The 20,712-nt window shown below is 40.4% G+C and overlaps 1 protein-coding gene across 1 annotated transcript in view; it reads right to left on the bottom strand.

Annotated features, from left to right (window-relative positions):
• The window catches only part of pappaa (pregnancy-associated plasma protein A, pappalysin 1a), a 288,874-nt gene that overhangs the window by 249,853 nt on the left and 18,309 nt on the right, over positions 1–20,712 (bottom strand). The window contains exon 2 of the mRNA XM_061927311.1: positions 6,501–7,590. Within this exon, the coding sequence (XP_061783295.1) occupies positions 6,501–7,590 (1,090 nt within the window). The remainder of the gene's footprint in view (positions 1–6,500; positions 7,591–20,712) is intronic.

The raw sequence follows: 20,712 nt of genomic DNA, 5'->3' as shown, positions 1-20,712 counted from the left end.
CCTCCCCAAGTTTTTTAACTGTGCTACTTTTGGTGACAACATTGAATCAGTAAAATTTACCAGCTTAGCGTTCTTTTTTGTTTCTTGTCGATGGGAAAAGTCACAAGATTTGTCGCTAGTAGCTGTTTACAAAATAATTCGCCAAGATGATTGACAACACTGTCTGCGACATCCTCGAGTACGTGTTTCGCTTTAAGATGGTATTTTAAACTTGATGTGCGCCAATGATAAAAATGTTTGTCGCTGCAACACCAAAAATACCTTAGTTTTATCCAAAGTTCTGTTTTAAAGCGAAATCGGCCCCCTCTCATTGTGATTGATTGATTGATTGATTGAAACTTTTATTAGTAGATTGCAGAGTGCAGTACATATTCCGTACAATTGACCACTAAATGGAAACACCTGCATAAATTGTTCAACTTGTTTAAATCGGGGTCCACGTTAATCAATTCATGGTAAATTCAAGATCACAGACTGTAACAAATGCGCGTGTTTTCCGGGTTCAGCTTTAACCCGAAAGTGATTAATCATCATTTATATTTGATAACGCGATAATGTATTTTTATTAATCACATGTGTTAACGTGTGATGGTTGACAGCTCTAATAAATATATATCTATATAAATATGTATATATATATATATATATATATATATATATATATATATATATATATTTATATATATATTTATATATATATATATATATATATATATATATATATATATATATATACATATATATATATATATATACATATATATATATATATATATATATATATATATATATATATATATATATATATATATATATATACATATGTATATATATATATATATATATATATGTATTTGTGTGTGTGTGTGTGTGTATATATATACGTTTGTATATATATTTATATATGTATATATGTATATATATATATATATATATATATATATATATATATATATATATATATATATATATATATATATATATATATATATATATATATATACTGTATTTACATTAGATCAGGAAAAAAAAACACAGAGGCTAGTTCATCCCTACAAGCCTGTTTCGCAGGTTTCCCTGCTCTTCAGGAGATTTTATAAAAATAATAATAATAATAATAAAAACCTTGAAGAGCAGGGAAACCTGAGAAACAGGCTTGTAGGGATGAAATAGCCTCTGTGTTTTGTTTTCCTGACCTAACGTATATTCCGCTCTACCCCGGTATTGAGCATTGTATAACAGATAAACCACAGTAACCTCAACTTATATATATATATTTATATATATATATATATACATATATGTAAAGTGGGGGCAAATATGTCAGATTCATGCCAAAAGCATGATTCATATAAAGCAAGGGGTCTCAAACACAGGCCCATACTGTGTGGCCCTCTACTTAATTTCATTCTTTTTACCATGTAATAGTTAAATATATTATGTCAATCTTGAATCCCACTAGACATTAACTACAATAATTGTGAAAAAACAAAAAAATTAAAGCGAAACAAACACACATTGGGCAACACAAAGAGCAACTACCATTAAGCAAGCAGAAGTTTCTCTGACCCTCTCCTTGGGAACGGAAGAGTGTCAAAAATTATTTAATGAATATAATAATATGTTTTCATTAATAATGACTTCAGGCCTACCATAACATATGTAGTCCTGTTACTAAAATGTGATTCTGAAGTGAATAATCTGTGGGGCCCAGCCTCACCCGGACTCTACTTCCAGCGGCCCCCAGTTAAATTGAGTTTGAGATCCCTGATATAAAGCTGTCCGTTTATACTGAACTGTACATTCAGGAGAGTAAATGTTTAAGTGTTTTCCAGATGAAAGAATGTTTGACAAAAATGATGGGATGTGCCATCAAAAAAACAAGAAAGATGTGCCAAAACCCAAAGGCTTGGATAACAATACACAAAATACAAAGTGCATTGTTCATGCAGCATTCCAGAAGCAGGAGTCCAAAAATGTCTGTCGCGCATACCATCGACATACCATAATCAATGCAACACAAGCAGCCACTTGAGGATGATGATTGTGAATGAGACTCTCGCCCTGTTTTTCTTTCTTTCTTTCTGGTATGCTTCAACACCCCCACACCCATCTTTCAAATACCAGGGAGATTTGGACACTGGCAGCCAGTTGTTGATGGCTAAATCAAGCAGATTCTCCCCAGCCACTTGATGAATGAGCTTCGAACAAGGATGACTAAGCTGGAAGGGATGTGAAACCCACCTGCTTTTGCTCTCCGCCGTTGTTAATTAAACGCCATCGTTGTTGCTATTTAGCGGCCATTTCAAACAAAAGGGACTGCGGCGGACGGACAGCGCTCCCAAGCTTCAGTTGTGATTGAAACCAGCCATCTCCATTGCTCAGTTTACGCTGTCACAATAATCCTAATGGTCCCGTGATATACGATGTTTCGTCCTTTTATATACAGTAAATCTCTGAATAGTTTATTGGAAGTGTGTTAAGAAAAAATCTAGACTTGATGCTGGTATTTAGACAGTTTAAAATAGCTTACTTCTAGGACCACATCCGTTTTTTATTTTGCAAATAGCTTTAAAGGGGAACATTATCACAATTTCAGAAGGGTTAAAACCATTAAAAATCAGTTCCCAGTGGCTTATTTTATTTTTCGAAGTTTTTTTCAAAATTTTACCCATCACACAATATCCCTAAAAAAAGCTTCAAAGTGCCTGATTTTAACTATCGTTATATACACCCGTCCATTTTCCTGTGACGTCACATAGTGATGCCGATACAAACAAACATGGCGGCTAGAACAGCAAGGTATAGCGACATTAGCTCGGATTCAGACTCGGATTTCAGCGGCTTAAGCGATTCAACAGATTATGCATGTATTGAAACGGATGATTGTAGTGTGGAGGCAGGTAGCGAAAACGAAATTGAAGAAGAAACTGAAGCTATTGAGCCATATCGGTTTGAACCGTATGCAAGCGAAACCGACGAAAACGACACGACAGCCAGGGACACGGGAGAAAGCGAGGACGAATTCGGCGGTCGCCTTCTAACCAACGATTGGTATGTGTTTGTTTGGCATTAAAGGAAACTAACAACTATGAACTAGGTTTACAGCATATGAAATACATTTGGCAACAACATGCACTTTGAGAGTGCAGACAGCCCAGTTTTCATCAATTAATATATTCTGTAGACATACCCTCATCCGCTCTCTTTTCCTGGGGGTCTGGCGGAAGATTTCTTTGACTTTATCGTTGGAAATGCATCTGCTTTGAATGTCGCAGGATATACATACATTCTTGCCATCTCTGTCGTAGCATAGCTTTCGTCGGTAAAGTGTGCGGAACAAACGTCCAATTTCTTGCCACTTTCGCATCTTTGGGCCACTGGTGCAACTTGAATCCGTCCCTGTTCGTGTTGTTACACCCTCCGACAACACACCGACGAGGCATGATGTCTCCAAGGTACGGAAAACAGTCGAAAAAACGGAAAATAACGGAGCTGATTTGACTCGGTGTTTGTAATGTGTTTGAGAAAATGGCGTATTGCTTCCCGATGTGACGAGAGCGAATAATAGAAAGGCGTTTAATTCGCCAAAATTCACCCATTTAGAGTTCGGAAATCGGTTAAAAAAATATATGGTCTTTTTTCTGTAACATCAAGGTATATATTGACGCTTACATAGGTCTGGTGATAATGTTCCCCTTTAATGCAAACTAGCTTCCCTCCAAAAAGTGTATGGTTGCAGGAAGTGCTATTTACAACTGACTGCCTCCGCACTTGTCCGCTGAAAAAATGCAAGAAAACAAGTAAAACAAACCCAAGACTAGATCTGACCAATCAAGCCTATGAGCATCAATTGATAATGCCTACTCGGATGAGAGGCTAAACGTCTTCTAAAACAAACCAAACAGTCCAGTTGCGATCGATTGAATGCCGTGTGACAACAACGCAACATTAAGTAGTGGGAGAGGAGGTTACAAACAACAATAGCTTAGCTACAAGTGTGACCGAGCTAGCATTACGGTCATATAACCACGAACACTGGTACTCCTCAGGGCTGTGTACTCTTCCCCTGGCTCTTCTCCCTATACACAAACTGCTGCACCTCCAGTCACCAGTCCGTAAAACTGCTCAAGTTTGCGGATGACACTACCCTCATCGGGCTCATCTCGGATGGCGATGAGTCCGCCTACAGGAGAGAGGTGGACCGGTCCTGGTGCAGCCACAACAACCTGGAGCTGAACGCCCAGAAAACTGTGGAGATGATCATGGACTTCAGGAAAGTCACAGCCCGACCATCCCCCCTCACCCTGATTGACTCTCCCACCACCGTCTCCATTGTGGACTCCTTCCGTCTTTTGGGCACTACCATCACCCAAGACCTCAAGTGGGAGTCGACCATCAGCTCCCTCATCAAGAAGGCCCAGCAGAGGATGTACTTCCTGCGGCAGCTGAGGAAACTTAAGGTGCCGACCGAGATGCTGGTGCAGTTTTACTCAGCCATCATCGAGTCCATCCTGACCTCCTCCATCACCATGTGGTTCCCCGGCGCCACAGTCCAGGATAAGCAACGCCTGCAGCGCATGGTACGTGCTTCTGAGAAGGTGATTGGCTGCAAGCTCCCATCCCTACAGGACTTGTTCTCCTCCAGGACCAGGAGGCGTGTGGGTCGGATCACAGCTGACTCTTCTCACCCTGGACACAAACTATTCTCCCCTCTCCCCTTAGGCAGGAGACTACGGTCCATCCAGACCCACACCTCCCGCCACCTGAACGTTTTTTCCCCTCGGCCATCAGGCACATGAACAATAACTCCTAACAGTAGCTCCCTAGAATTCCTTCTAAGTCTATAACAAGATCTGATAGCTCAGTTACAGCTCTTGTTATTACCAAATCTGTGTTATATGTGTATTATATTGCACGATTGCACAGAGGAGAATTCCTAGTTTGTGAACCCATTCTCAAACAATGGCAATAAAACGATTCTGATTCTGATATTTTAACAGGAGCTACATGGTTAACCTATTCGCGGAAGAAAGACCAAATGATCAAATTTACCGTTCCAACCTCCGTAGCTGATTGACTGCTCATTGTTGGCATAGTTATCTTAAGATGTGTAGCAAAGCGTTCTAGAAGAAGGGAATTGGGATATTTTAGCAAGGGTATCATGTCAACGAGGAAAGAGTCTTTCACGATGTCATGAAAGTTCAAAGGCAGCCGTTTGAGAACCTCATTCTTTTTTGTAGGACAAATGCATATCATCAACGTTGAAATTGCACTTTTAACATGTGTGCATTATCCCAAAAATTATTTTGAAAGTCTCAACTGTTCACTGCCACACAGGCATACCCACACACCGCCACTCTAAAGTGTGCTCTATTGTGCGGAAACTATTGCCTCGTACTTAAAAGTTAATTTTCGAATGAAATTAAACGATTAATCGTTTCTGCCTTAGAGGGAGATGATAGATTTGTCTCACATGTGGTGCTCATGAGCAGACTCTCGGTACACAATCAAGTGATGTCCCTATGTGTAACTTGAAAAAAAACCTGACTATGGAAAAAAAAAAGTCAATTTTGCATATTATGACGATACTATTCCCTGTTTTGCTCTAAGTCAAGGCTACTTGTGTACCAGAAAAAGAAAAAAATGCTCAAGACTGGCAGAGACCTTTAGAATTCCAAAGACGCATCATCCCTGCCGGCTTTTACTAATCATTTAGAAACCACAACAACATTGGAACCAAAATAAACCTCAATAGATTTATGAAAGAGCCTCGTAGAACACCACAATCCACGTTTTACCTGGAAGAAGAATTGACAATTTTTCCACTGTTTTTCAATGGAAATGTTCAGCTTACCCGTGTTTGGGGACCCTCACCTGCCTCCCAAGGAAACACGTCTGTGCGGTTTCCTAGGGAGAGCAGCATGTCTAGAATAATTTCCATAGCTACGAGCGAAAAAGCCATTCTGGCCTGACCTCTATTTGCTCTTGCACTCTGTTTACAATCTCACTCTTTCCGAATCAACCGCCGCCTCCAATCAAGACGGCTTAATTAGGACCACTGGCCACAGGATACAAAGGAGAAAAAGGGAAAAGGGGGTAGTAGTTGAAAAATGGATACCAGAAAAAAAAATTATCCGTCTGCCTTGCGTATTTGCTACTTGGAGAATCATCCTGTTGCATTTGTTTTTGCCCCGCTTCCGTGTGGAACACTGATTGAACCAGGCCAGGGGAAGATTGGACGAGCTGCCCCCCGGAGGATTTCCCAGGCCACACAGGCTGGGAGTTGAGTTACACGTCAGCCGCAAACCAAATGGTCAGGAAGCAGTGTGACTCGACTTCCAAGCCCATCTTGCAGGGCCGGAGAACATGGAAAGATTTGACGTTTGATTAATGGAAGAAGGCGTGAGAGATGTGGAGTTGGTTTACTGGAATTGTTTTGTAAAAATTTTTTTTTTTAAAGACAACCAAATCAAGCATGAAGCAAGGAGTTTTCTTACTTGTATGGCGAGGAGCGGTTGAAGCATGTCTTGGTCACGTCCGTCACGTCGGGGTTGCAACAGTCGCCAAGATCGTAGAAGAAATCATCCCAGTTACATTCCGCATCGCAAATGCCGTTGCCCTGCTTGCTCTCGGGGCAGCGGCTCCGGTGCCGCGACACGCAGTCACCGGCGTCGTACCCGGTGAGCGGGTGGTTGCACTCTGGGTTGCAGGCGTCATCGCCCACTTTGCTGATGTCACAGTCAGCGAGAATCAAGCGGTTCCTCAGGGAGGAGTTGGTGACGTTGTGGATGCTGAGCTCCCAGGTGATGTTGTAAGGGCTGAAGGCGTCGTTAAGCTGCTGGTGCTGCAGGATGATCTGGTGGTCCGACACGGTTGGCTTGGTCCGAGTGTCGTCCCAGATGTTTATCACACGGTACCGTACTTTCTTGGCACGGCGAAAGCTCCAAAGATGGTTGTAGTTTTCGATGACCTTGACATTGTCACAGACAGTTTGACCACAAACTGGAGGCTCTAATGTAGTATCTAATAATCCATGGGCATTTCCTTCAAAACCTATCCGCCCACTTCCCCTCTGCTCCGGCTGAGGGAAGCTACCATCTTTCACAGTCAGCCACTTCCTGCCCGGGTGCTCAAATGTTTCACGTATGACCAGTTGAGGTAGATCTTGCGGATCCTCGTGGCCCTGCATGTCCCTGATAATCTGCCTCTGATCCCGAGCCTGCCTCCATAGAGCCACCCTCTCAACCGAGCCCCGGTAGTTATGATTCAACGCATTCCCGCCAATCATCAGCACTTTGCACTTTTTGGTCAGGTGACTGAAGACGTCGCCAGATTGCTCCCGACTCACGCCAACCTGGGCGCCGTTGACGAAGAGCTTCATGTAGATGCCGTTGTAGGTGACGGCCAGGTGGGCCCACTGATTGGGTACGTAGCGGGCGTTTGAGTGGATGGCGGTCGCCTTGTGGGCACGGTCCGTCTTCAAGGAAAAAAAGAAGCGGGGATCGCGGTTGCCGTGTTCGCTTACGGACTGGATGCCAAGAAGCCAGCCTCGGTCACTGGAGGCGTAGAAACATTTGTCGTAAAGGCCTGGAGATAAAATGGAGAAGAAGTCTGTTAGTATGAATTAAGCCTCAAGCTTGAGGCGATAGCGCACAAGACGCCGGATCCATGCACCTCCTAAAAAAATGCAACTTCGCTTTGCAGCAATGCGGACCATAATTGCTGTGATTGGTCAGCTGTTAATCGACGGTTTCTGGTATGTAAATGACTATTTTGGACGATGTAAAGCCCATCAGCCTCCTTTCTTTGGATCTACATTTGCAGCAAAAGTGACTCCAATAACAAGCTCTGTCTTCAAACATTGTTTTTCCCGACCGACAACGAAAGCTAACAAGCTTCATAATGGAGGAGTGTCATGGCTGCTCAGTGAGTTGACTCATTGGTTTCACAATAGTTCTAATACAATAGTGTCGTAAAAAGGAACAAATACCATAGGCCATTGGATGCATCACAAGAAAGGCGGAGAACAAGATTTTGGGGTAATTTAATTTTATCCAAAAAGACTTATAGCTCACCACCAGATGAAAATGTCTCTCAAATTGCAGGGTTTCCCTTAATATAATTGATCGTGGCGACCCGCCATGACAAAATAAAAGCCACCGCACCTTAAAAACAAGGTGTTTTTATTTTTTTACATAAAACAAATTAAAGTAATATGACGTATGGTAGCATTGGGAAGAAGTGACACAAAGTCTGACGCTCTTTTTAACTTTAATTGACAATTTAATGCTGACAACCAGCCCAATTCGACTCAAGTTCTGTCTCGTGCACACACGTCCATCTCCATGCTTCACTCCTAGACACACAAGAATACTTCCTCCTTCCAACATGTTGTGTTCACGATCATGGGAATATCAATATTACCTGGACATAAACTTTAACACCAGCAAGTCGTTACAGTATAAATATATATATATCAGGGACGTGCGGTGAGGTTGATGGCTGGTGAGGCACTGACTTCATCACAGTCAGATTTACAAACATATGAACCCTAAAGAGTATCTTATTCACCATTTGATTGGCAGCAGTTAACGGGTTATGTTTAAAAGCTCATACCAGCATTCTTCCCTGCTTGGCACTCAGCATCAAGGGTTGGAATTGGGGGTTAAATCACCAAAAATGATTCCCAGGCGCAGCGCCGCTGCTGCCCACTGCTCCCCTCACCTCCCAGGGGGTGAACCAGGGGATGGGTCAAATGCAGAAGACAAATTTCATTACACCTAGTGTGTGTGACAATCATTGGTACTTTAACTTAACTTTAACTTTACACATACAAACTGTAGCACACAAAAAAGCACATTTAATAAAAAAAAACGTTATTATGGTCTTACCTTTACTTAGAAATTAAGTCCATGCGCCGCAACTAAAGCCCTCACTTCAACTTTCCACGTGCAAGATTGAATCTACTTAAAAAAGTGTAACCGAGGGTTTATAAATGTCGCCTATACTGTATGAAACTACAAAATAACAAACACGGAGGCTCCAGTTTACACGAGGACCACTTTATTTACCTTCTTTCAAAAACCTCTGCAACGTGACATCACTTCCGCTCTTAGCGCCTTCAAAATAAGAGCTCAAGGCATATACTGTATAACAGCGCATAACAGGAACTTAACATCACAAAGAGGAAAGCCCATGAAAATAGGTTACAAAAGTTATTTAATAAGAAGCCAAAAAGTGCAAAAACAATAATGTTCGTGTTGGAGGAGTTGTGAATTAGGTACACCTGCAGTCTGCAGTGTGGGCTTTAGTTGATATAACAATTCTACGGCGGGTGTTCTGCCCTCACTATATGTGTTGAGGTTATACAGCTTGGCAGACAGCTAACAACCAATCCAGGACGTTCTAATAAAGTTCCAAAGCAGATGAATCTATTTAGGCTCTTTATTGTTGTTGATCTTGCTTTGTCTTGCACTGGACTTTTATTTTATTTATTTATTTGTAAAACTGAAATACACACAATGACAATGTATAAGCTATATGATTCAACCAACATACTGAAATGTAATACACAATATGTAAACATTAGCTTTACACAAATATACAGCATTATCACCAAACAAATACTGCTGAGCGTTGAAACTACTTCGATGGTGGAAATACACGACTGGCAGCCATTTTGGGTCCTCAAACATCCATTAAATTAGTGCACATAAATCGTTTTTTCAATACACATCTTACTATCAAATTTAGCCACTTTCCACCTTCATATTGAGCCACATAAACAAGTCAAACAGTTTACTTACAGACTTATCTTTTCCAAGGCTTGTAAGAGCTAATACAACTTGTCTGACTCTCATTGTCTCATAAACTGGACTAAGATCGTAAACCGGAAGTGCCCAAACTAATGACGCGCAACATTTCCCATCGCCACAAGGTGTCAGTAATAGTCCACAATCAAACGGGCATAACGGCGGGGGTGCAGGAGGCGAGCCTCACACAGTGCGTCTTTTGCAGCCGTTTTATGATCGCTCAGCACAAGAAATACTTTACACACATACAGTTGTTGACAAAATACACTGTACATTATATACCTCAGCTAACTAAACTATGGAAATGTATAATATAATTCATATAGCAATACGGTCTCACTGCACAGCAGACCAGCAGTTAGCCGAGTCCGTCCATGTCGAGGCACTGAGTGACGTGCCTCGACTGGCTGCTGTTCGGCAAATGTGAAAATTCAGCGATTTTGAATAAAAATAATCTAAAACTGGTGAAGTTAAATGGAAAATAACTTTATAGTATAATCACTGGATACATTTAACAATTTAATATATATGTTTTTCTTTTTACATTTTGTTTCTTTCCATGATGGCAGGTGAGGCCCCGCCTCACCTGTCTCTAGTGACTGCACGTCACTGATATATATATATATATATATATATATATATATATATATATATATATATATATATATATATATATATATATATATACATATATAGCCTTGTATTTGCGCACAAATACCATAGGCCATTGGATGCATCACAAGAAAGGCGGAGAACAAGGATTTGGGGTAATTGAATTTTATCCAAAAAGACTTATAGCTCACCACCAGATGAAAATGTCTCTCAAATTGCAGGGTTTCCCTTAATATAATGGATTGTGGCGACCCGCCATGGCAAAATAAAAGCCACCGCACCTTAAAAACCATGTTGTTATGACGTTGGCAATGCACACAGGCGTGTCATGGCTGCTCAGTGAGTTGACTCATTGGTTTTACAATAGTTCTAATACAATCGTGACGCAAAAATGTACAAATACCATAGGCCATTGGATGCATCACAAGAAAGACGGAGAACAAGGATATGGGGTAATTGTGTTTTATCCAAAAAGACTATAAGGACAGCAAGAAATTGGGTGCTGCATCGAAGACTGAACAGTATGGTCACAGCCGACGTTAGCAAACGTGATTACTTTTGTCATATCTAGTCATGTCAGTGACGACTCTTCTGGACCAACGAAGCAACCGGTAGTGGTTTACCCCAATATGGAATCCCGGATGAGTTATTAAGAATTGTACCTTGCAATACTTGGTTTTGCCACTCAAAATATAATGTGTCTAGCCGAGAAAAGTACTAAAGGTCCTGATACGCGAGACCAGACAAGTGAATCCCCCCCACCTGCTTGTTAAAATAAAAAAACTGGTGGAGCAAAACTAGCAGCAGCTGCTGTGGATTGACAAGTCAAAAACCTTTAAATATTTGGCAACAAAACAAGGCCGGCAGTCTGGTAGGGATGAAGAGCCATACAAATATGTCTCGGCAGGCAAACGTGAAGCACGGCAGAGATTCCATGCAGATTTTCTCCAAATAGAGAGGTGGATTTGAGCAGATATTGTGGTCTTGTGTTATTCGTCACGCGAGGGGCGTTTGCAGATTTATGGACAATTTAATACTATATTAGGTATGCCTTCATAACCAATACAAGAGTTTGATCAAAAGTCAATAGGGCGTTCGTAGGGCACTCAATGAAAAGAAGCACCGAACACACTGCTTGCTAAGAAACCTCCCCATAGGTCTACAATATAAATACATTTCAATTTTATATACAAACCCCGTTTCCATATGAGTTGGGAAATTGTGTTAGATGTAAATAAAAACGGAATACAATGATTTGCAAATCATTTTCAACCCATATTCAGTTGAATATGCTACAAAGACAACATATTTGATGTTCAAACTTCAAACTGTTCACGTGACAAAGAAGTTGGGAACAGTGGCAATAAATACTGATAAAGTTGAGGAATGCTCATCAAAGACTTATTTGGAACATCTCACAGGTGAACAGGCAAATTGGGAACAGGTGGGTGCCATGATTGGGTATAAAAGTAGAGTCCATGAAATGCTCAGTCATTCACAAACAAGGATGGGGCGAGGGTCACCACTTTGTCAACAAATGCGTGAGCAAATTGTTGAACAGTTTAAAAACAAACTTTCTCAACCAGCTATTGCAAGGAATTTAGGGATTTCACCATCTACGGTCCGTTATATCATCAGAGGGTTCAGAGAATCTGGAGAAATCACTGCACGTAAGCAGCTAAGCCCGTGACCTTCGATCCCTCAGGCTGTACTGCATCAACAGGCGACATCAGTGTGTAAAGGATATCACCACATGGGCTCAGGAACACTTCAGAAACCCACTGTCAGTAACTACAGTTGGTCGCTACATCTGTAAGTGCAAGTTAAAACTATGCTATGCAAGGCGAAAACCGTTTATCAACAACACCCAGAAACGCCGTCGGCTTCGCTGGGCCTGAGCTCATCTAAGATGGACTGATACAAAGTGGAAAAGTGTTCTGTGGTCTGACGAGTCCACATTTCAAATTGTTTTTGGAAACTGTGGACGTCGTGTCCTCCGGATCAAAGAGGAAAAGAACCATCCGGATTGTTATAGGCGCAAAGTTGAAAAGCCAGCATCTGTGATGGTATGGGGGTGTATGAGTGCCCAAGACATGGGTAACTTACACATCTGTGAAGGCGCCATTAATGCTGAAAGGTACATACAGGTTTTGGAGCAACATATGTTGCCATCCAAGCAACGTTACCATGGACGCCCCTGCTTATTTCAGCAAGACAATGCCAAGCCACGTGTTACAACATCGTGGCTTCATAGTAAAAGAGTGCGGGTACTAGACTGGCCTGCCTGTAGTCTAGACCTGTCTCCCATTGAAAATGTGTGGCGCATTATGAAGCTTAAAATACCACAATGGAGTCCCCCGGACTGTTGAACAGCTTAAGCTGTACATCAAGCAAGAATGAGAAAGAATTCCACCTTGGAATGTGTCTCCTCAGTTCCCAAACGTTTACTGAGTGTTGTTTAAAGGAAAGGCCATGTAACACACTGGTGAACATGCCCTTTCCCAACTACTTCGGCACGTGTTGCAGCCATGAAATTCTAAGTTAATTATTATTTGCAAAAAAAAAATAAAGTTTATGAGTTTGAACATCAAATATGTTGTCTTTGTAGTGCATTCAATTGAATATGGGTTGAAAAGGATTTGCAAATCATTGTATTCCGTTTATATTTACATCCAACACAATTTCCCAACTCATATGGAAACGGGGTTTGTATTTCAAAAATCTTAAATATGTAACACGCTATACTGCTAAGTGTTATTTCCAGCCGTCCAGATGGGAGAGCTGATGCATAAATGTGATTTATTTTTCTCCTATATATCTGAGGGCGTGTTTGCTGGAAATTGGGTTGAAGTGCATGTTTGTCTAAGGGAAACTCCATGGAAATCTCTCTGTATAGGCTTCTCGCAAAACACTGGGCGCATTTAAAGTTGTTAGTGTAAATGTCCCTTGCCAGCTAAGTAGCCAGAAAAAAAGGCCAGTTTTTCTGCTGAGGCCTTGTTTTTGTAGAGGCACCAAAACACCTTTTTCCTGTTTCACTTGGACCATGTGTGTCAGCTCCAGCATGGTAATGTGTTTTCACTTCTTAGGGGATCTCTGAATGCTAACTGTTTGTTTGTTTAGCGCTTGTCGAGGTACGTATGCGCCGGCGCACACGTTCGGCTCCTCGAGGGTTTCTGCGTCAATGCGAGTTTGTGGCCGGCGACGCCAGCGCTAGTTTGAAAAGATGTAACGGCCACCTTGACATGTCCCTTATTGTACGGCAGATTTACACATTTAATATCAACCCTTCAAAAAAAAAAACGATAATGGACTTTTTTTTATCTCCGTTTTCCAACATTAGCAGTCTTAAAATTAACTTCAAGTCCCAGAATGATAAATGGTGCATTATGACCTGGTTGCCCTCTGCCATTTTGGCAGCAGTAACACTCGTTAGCGCTCATTTACTGTGGAGGAATCAATTCAAAGAGGTAATAATGACATTAATCAACTCTACCATTAAATTTGATTGGTAAATGTCTAAAAATTAGCTCAGATAGGCTAATTTACTAAACATTTTAGGCTAGAGCTAGCTTTCTGAGCTAATTTAGTCCATACTTGCCAACCTTGAGACCTCCAATTTTGGGAGGGGGGGTGGGGGGGGGCGTGGTTGGGGGCGTGGTTAAGAGGGGAGGAGTATATTGACAGCTAGAATTCACCAAGTCAAGTATTTCATATATATATATATATATATATACATCCTGAAAATATGCAAACAAAACTGTGTTTAGATAATTGATACTTCAAACTTGCATAAATAGATATTAAGGAATATAACATAACTTGGCTTCTGAGAGCTTCAAAATGTAATGAATAAAATGCTAAAGTTGTTGATAAACAAGCAATTATTTTAATAATTAAATATGGTCATTTTAAATGAATTATTATGATCATTTAAAATTAATAATTTCAAATATGTTTATTTTAATGTATAATTCTATGGCTGGATGTAATAAGGAGTCAGAAAAAATACAAATAAAAATACAATTAATTTTGATGTTTTTAGCAAAATATAGTAAAAATGTTTTTTGTTTTTTTTAAAATTAATATACAGTATATATTTATTTTTAGGTAAGATAAACATAATAATACAATTTATCTCTTGTCTGGATTTTTTAGTTCTTGTCACCCCATACTTGCCAACCCTCCCGAATTTTCCGGGAGACTCCCGAAATTCAGCGCCTCTCCCGAAAACCTCCCGGGACAAATATTCTCCCGAAAATCTCCCGATTTTCTGCCGGAGCTGGAAGCCACGCCCCCTCCAGCTCCATGCGGACCTGAGTGAGGACAGCCTTTTTTCATGACAGGAGGACAACAGGGTGACAAGAACTAAATCATCCAGACTAGAGATAAATTGTATTATTATGTTTATCTTACCTAAAAATAAATATATTTATTAATTTAAAAAAAAAAACTAAATACATTTTTACTATATTTTGCTGAAAACATCAAAATTAATTGTATTTTTTCTTGACTCCTTATTACATCCAGCCATAGAATTATACATTAAAATAAACATATTTGAAATAATTGATTTTAAATTATCATAATAATTCATTTAAAATGACCATATTTAATTATTAAAATAATTGCTTGTTTATCAACAACTTTAGCATTTTATTCATTACATTTTGAAACTCTCAGAAGCCAAGTTATGTTATATTCCTTAATATTTATTTATGCAAGTTTGAAGTATCAATTATCTAAACACAGTTTGTTTGCATATTTTCAGGATGTAGATATATATATATATATATATATATATATATATATATATATATATATATATATATATATATATATATATATATATGAAATACTTGACTTGGTGAATTCTAGCTGTCAATATACTCCTCCCCTCTTAACCACGCCCCCAACCACGCCCCACCCCACCCCCGACCATGCCCCCAGCCCCCACCTCCCGAAATCGGAGGTCTCAAGGTTGGCAAGTATGTGTCACCCTGTTGTCCTCCCGTCATGAAAAAAGGCTGTCCTCACTCAGGTCGCATGGAGCTGGAGGGGGCGTGGCCTCCAGCTCCGGCTGAAAATCGGGAGATTTTCGGGAGAATATTTGTCCCGGGAGGTTTTCGGGAGAGGCGCTGAATTTCGGGAGTCTCCCGGAAAATTCGGGAGGGTTGGCAAGTATGATTTAGTCTGCTAGCTACTATAACAAATAGTTTACCAGTTTTCTTATTTGTTATTGTTTATGTAACTCATATGTTGAGTAGTTGAACACCTCATTGTTACGTAAGTTTATGTTTTAGAGCTAATTGCAGAAGAATGCTGTTTTAAAATAACCAAAATGCTACCTTTCGAAGGCTATTTTGCAATGAATGATTTGTTAAAGTTAGCTCCCTAAGCTAATTTAGTCTGCTAGCTAAAAAGTACAGACACCTTTTACGTGTATTCTTACTCGTTGTTGTTGGCTAGTGCTGTCTATTCAAATCAAGTTTACTTTCATGTTATAAATGATTGTAACAGCATGCTGTTTTAGAACAATTACTGTGTATTGTTCTGAAGAGTTAAAAATGCTAGAATATGATAAGCTAATGTTAGTGTTCTGCGCTATTTTAGTTTGATTGCTATCCCTATCCATACCTGTTATTCTTAGTGTATTCTTTTAGTAGTGTCGAATGAATCGTTAAAATATTTTTAGCCTGTATCTTTATTCTCCAAATATGCAAAGGTAAATGTATTGTAATAAATCAATGCTAGAAATTATCAGTTATGTTAGCTTCTTTAACCCTTGGTATCCCCCAAATGTTATAGGTCCTGTGGATCAGTCATAAAAAGTCTTAAAAGTAGGTAATGTATATGTATATACACATATTAATATATATATATGTATATATATATATATATATATTTTTTTTTTTTTTTTTTTTTTTACTTTCAAAGCTTAAAGGGGAACATTATCACAATTTCAGAATGGTTAAAACCTTTAAAAATCAGTTCCCAGTGGCTTATTATATTTTTCGAAGTTTATTTCAAAATTTTACCCATCACGCAATATCCCTAAAAAAAGCTTCAAAGTGCCTGATTTTAACCATCGTTGTAAACACCCGTCCATTTTCCTGTGACGTCTCATAGTGAATACAAACAAACATGGCGGAAAGAACAGCAAGATATAGCGACATTAGCTCGGATTCAGATTTGGATTTCAGCGGCTTAAGCGATTCAACAGACTACGCATGTATTGAAACGGATGGTTGTAGTGTGGAGGCAGGTAGCGAAAACAAAATTGAAGAAGAAACTGAAGCTATTGAGCCATATCGGTTTTAACTGTATGCAAGCGAAACCGACGAAAACGACACGACAGCCAGCGACACGGGAGAAAGCGAGGACGAATTCGGCGATCGCCTTCTAACCAACGATTGGTATGTGTTTGTTTGGCATTTAAGGAATCTAACAACTATGAACTAGGTTTACAGCATATGAAATACATTTGGCAACAACATGCACTTTGAGAGTGCAGACAGCCCAATTTTCATCAATTAATATATTCTGTAGACATACCCTCATGTCAGCAGGCCAGGGAAGCTAGGGTCGATATTCTTCTCTTGATCATCTTCGGTGGCATAAGGGACGGTGTGAGCCAAGACATCCAGGGGGTTTAGCTCGCTCGTCTGCGGGAAAAAACTGCCGCCATTGCTTGCCGTGCTACCGAGGACCTTTGTCCCTGAATTGCTCACACACTCCGGCAGATTCAATGGGGGTCTGGCGGCAGATTTCTTTGACTTTATCGTTGGAAATGCATCTGCTTTGAGTGTCGCAGGATATCCACACATTCTTGCCATCTCTGTCGTAGCATAGCTTTCGTCGGTAAAGTGTGCGGAACAAACGTCCAATTTCTTGCCACTTTCGCAACTTTGGGCCACTGGTGCAACTTGAATCCTTCCCTGTTTGTGTTGTTACACCCTCCGACAACACACCGACGAGGCATGATGTCTCCAAGGTATAGAAAACAGTCGAAAAAACGGAAAATAACAGAGCTGATTTGAGTCGGTGTTTGAGAAAATGGCGGATTGCTTCGCTCCGAGAGCGAATATTAGAAAGGCGTTTAATTCGCCAAAATTCACCCATTTAGAGTTCGGATATCGGTTAAAAAAATATATGGTCTTTTTTCTGCAACATCAAGGTATATATTGACGCATACATAGGTCTGGTGATAATGTTCCCCTTTAAATCTCAAGATCAACTTCAGATCGCAAAAACGCTAACTATGCATTATTTGTGCACTCACACGCACCATATTTTTTGTAACCACAATCCACACAACTGGTATGTCACTACCAACTCACCAACACTGTTTATTACATACAAGTTGTAGGCTGATTCAAAGCAACTATGCGTCTAATATGAATATATGGTACTCAATGGTACTTTGGCAGTATCGAGTTGAGGGGCCAAACTACACCTTTAATAGGATTTGCACGTAGTTCAAAGGGAAATGTTTGGAGTAATTTGGTTTTCATGAAAAAGCCTTTTTAAAATAACAAGTTTATAGTCTATCAAAATGGTCTTTATTAAAGGGAGTCAATGGGGGACAAAAGGGTCTTTGGGAACTCCAATGTATACTCACTTAATAGCTTGTTCTAAAAATAACCCAGCAAAGAACAGACAATGCAAAGTTTTACTCTTGTGGCTGTATTTCATCCCGCTAATCTTTCAAATGAACATTTCGTTGTATGATGTCATCATCAAAGACAATAAAAACAGACCCACAAAGGTCCCAGGTCATAATGACTACAATTGAATTTTACACAAGTTTAAACGGTTGAAAATGTTAGCTCACAAAATGTTTGCATTTATTTTTGATATATTTAAAGAACAGGCGTTTGTTTTAAGGATTAATATTGCAAGTTTAGTGACAAAATAGAGCAATCCGAAAGTCAGGACTTGCCTGGCACGAGAAAATAGCGCAAAGGAGTTACTCTCAGTCACAATCAATCAGACAGAAATGAGTGCTAACGAAGAGTGTGTTTTGTACATTATATTACATAGCCTGGTGTTTACCAGGGCAATAGTATGAATCTTGTTGATAGATAAAGATGATAGAATCTCAGACATATCTTGAAATTGGCGTTTGACCCTGTCTACATTAAGCCGGATAACTCATTAAACGAATAATTATTTAGCCTAAGCCCCGTTTCGGCCACACTAAATCATCGTTTAAGGTCCCCCTCCTTGGATAATTTTTTACACGGTATGCCGTCTATTTCTTGAATCTTCGGCTCTTAGCTTTGTATGGACTCATTGATCGTCTACAAAGTGAGTTCGAAGAGGAAGTGACGCCCGAAAGACCGTGCCCCACACAGGAAGTGACGTCAGAAAGAACGCGCCACAGTCAGCTTCATAATAAAGCGGTTTCGTAACTCGGAGCTAACCACTGGAAATATGGAGGCGAGTCATCCAGACATACCCGTGTTTCTCCTTCTTCTACATGTACAGACGCTTGTGGAAATCGCACATGAATACCTTAAGAGAAAGCGATGGCAGCTATTTGGGATACAACACTTCTCAGACGGCAAGAGAACTTTCCAATGTCCAGTGATTCTACTTACCGAAAAACTTTGTCCATTTGTCGAAGGAGAGACAACAAGAATGCGGGCTCCCGTGGATTTGATAAAAAAAGGTAGCGTGTGCTTTGTATTACCTGGCCAACGAGGGAAGACTACGGAAAACGGGGAATACTTTTGGACTGGCAAAGCAGACTATCAGTTATTGTCCGCCATGTATGTCGTGGACTCAACGTCTAGTTACAGAGTATATAAAGTCACCAAAAACTAATAGACAATGAAGGTGAAGGTCAAAGAGTGAGGAGTGTCCTGACCAGATATCTACATCCCTAGATTGATTGATATAAAATGTTCTTTATCACATTGTTTACGTTCACATGTCCTTTAAAGATTTGATTAATTTATGATGGCTCAGGCACAGCACACTGGATTCCAGTTAATTGAAATACCACAACACTGGATATTGTTCAGATAAGTTACATTTAAGAATTTGCACACAAAGCCACACTGGAGGTGACTATGACATGCGCATTTTCCGCGCATGCGTACTAGGTCGCCTCGCGCCGGCGGACGGAGGGTGGGGAGGGGGTCTTAAAGGACCATTGTGTATGTGTGGACAAGGATAAGTTTAGGTGGGATTTACCCTGGATAACCTTAGCCATGTGCCTCACAATACGAAGGTCCTAAGGTCAGTCCCGGGCTCGGGGTCTTTCTGTGTGGAGTTTGCATGTTCTCCCCGTGGGTTCCCTCCGGGTACTTCGGCTTCCTCCCACCTCCAAAAAACATGCACCTGGGTATTGGTTGATTGGCAACACTAAATTGGCCCTAGTGTGTGAATGTGAGTGTGAATGTTGTCTGTCTATCTGTGTTGGCCCTGCGATGAGGTGGCGACTTGCCCGAATGCAGCTGAGATAGGCTCCAGCACCCCCCGCGACTCCGAAAGGGACAAGCGGTAGAAAATGGATGGATGGAATCTTAGCGTAGAACATACTTGCCAACCTTGAGACCTCCGATTTCGGGAGGTGGGGGGAGGGGGTGGGGCGTGGTCGGGGGTGGGGCGGGGGGCGTGGTTAGGGGCGTGGTTAAGAGGGGAGGAGTATATTTACAGCTAGAATTCACCAAGTCAAGTATTTCATACATATATATATATATATATATATATATATATATATATATATATATATATATATATATATATATATATATATATATATATATAAAATAAATACTTGAATTTCAGTGTTTATTTATTTACACATATACACACACATAACACTCATCCACTCATTGTTGAGTTAAGGGTTGAATTGTCCATCCTTGTTCTATTCTCTGTCACTATTTTTCTAACCATGCTGAACTCTGATGATGCATTGATGTGTGGCACGCACAAAAGTGCTTTCATCAAATGCACTAGATGGCAGTATTGTCCTGTTTAAGAGTGTCACAACATTGCTGTTTACGGCAGACGAACTGCTTTACGGTATACAAAAACGTGACTGCTGTTGTTGTGTTTTGTTGCCGCGCTGGGAGGACGTTAATGAAACTGCCTAACAATAAACCCACATAAGAAACCAAGAACTCGCCCTCCATCATTCTACAGTTATAACGTGATTGGGCAGGTATGCTGGTTATATTGTGGGTTAGCGAACTCAGGTCCTCATGGACCTGAGTCCGCCTGAATTTCGGGAGATTTTCGGGAGAAAATTTGTCCCGGGAGGTTTTCGGGAGAG

This window comes from Nerophis lumbriciformis, linkage group LG32, assembly GCF_033978685.3.
Source record: "Nerophis lumbriciformis linkage group LG32, RoL_Nlum_v2.1, whole genome shotgun sequence".
NCBI lineage: Eukaryota > Metazoa > Chordata > Actinopteri > Syngnathiformes > Syngnathidae > Nerophis > Nerophis lumbriciformis.
The sequence above is the reverse complement of the archived record's forward strand: the minus strand, read 5'-3'. Positions and strand labels throughout refer to the sequence as shown.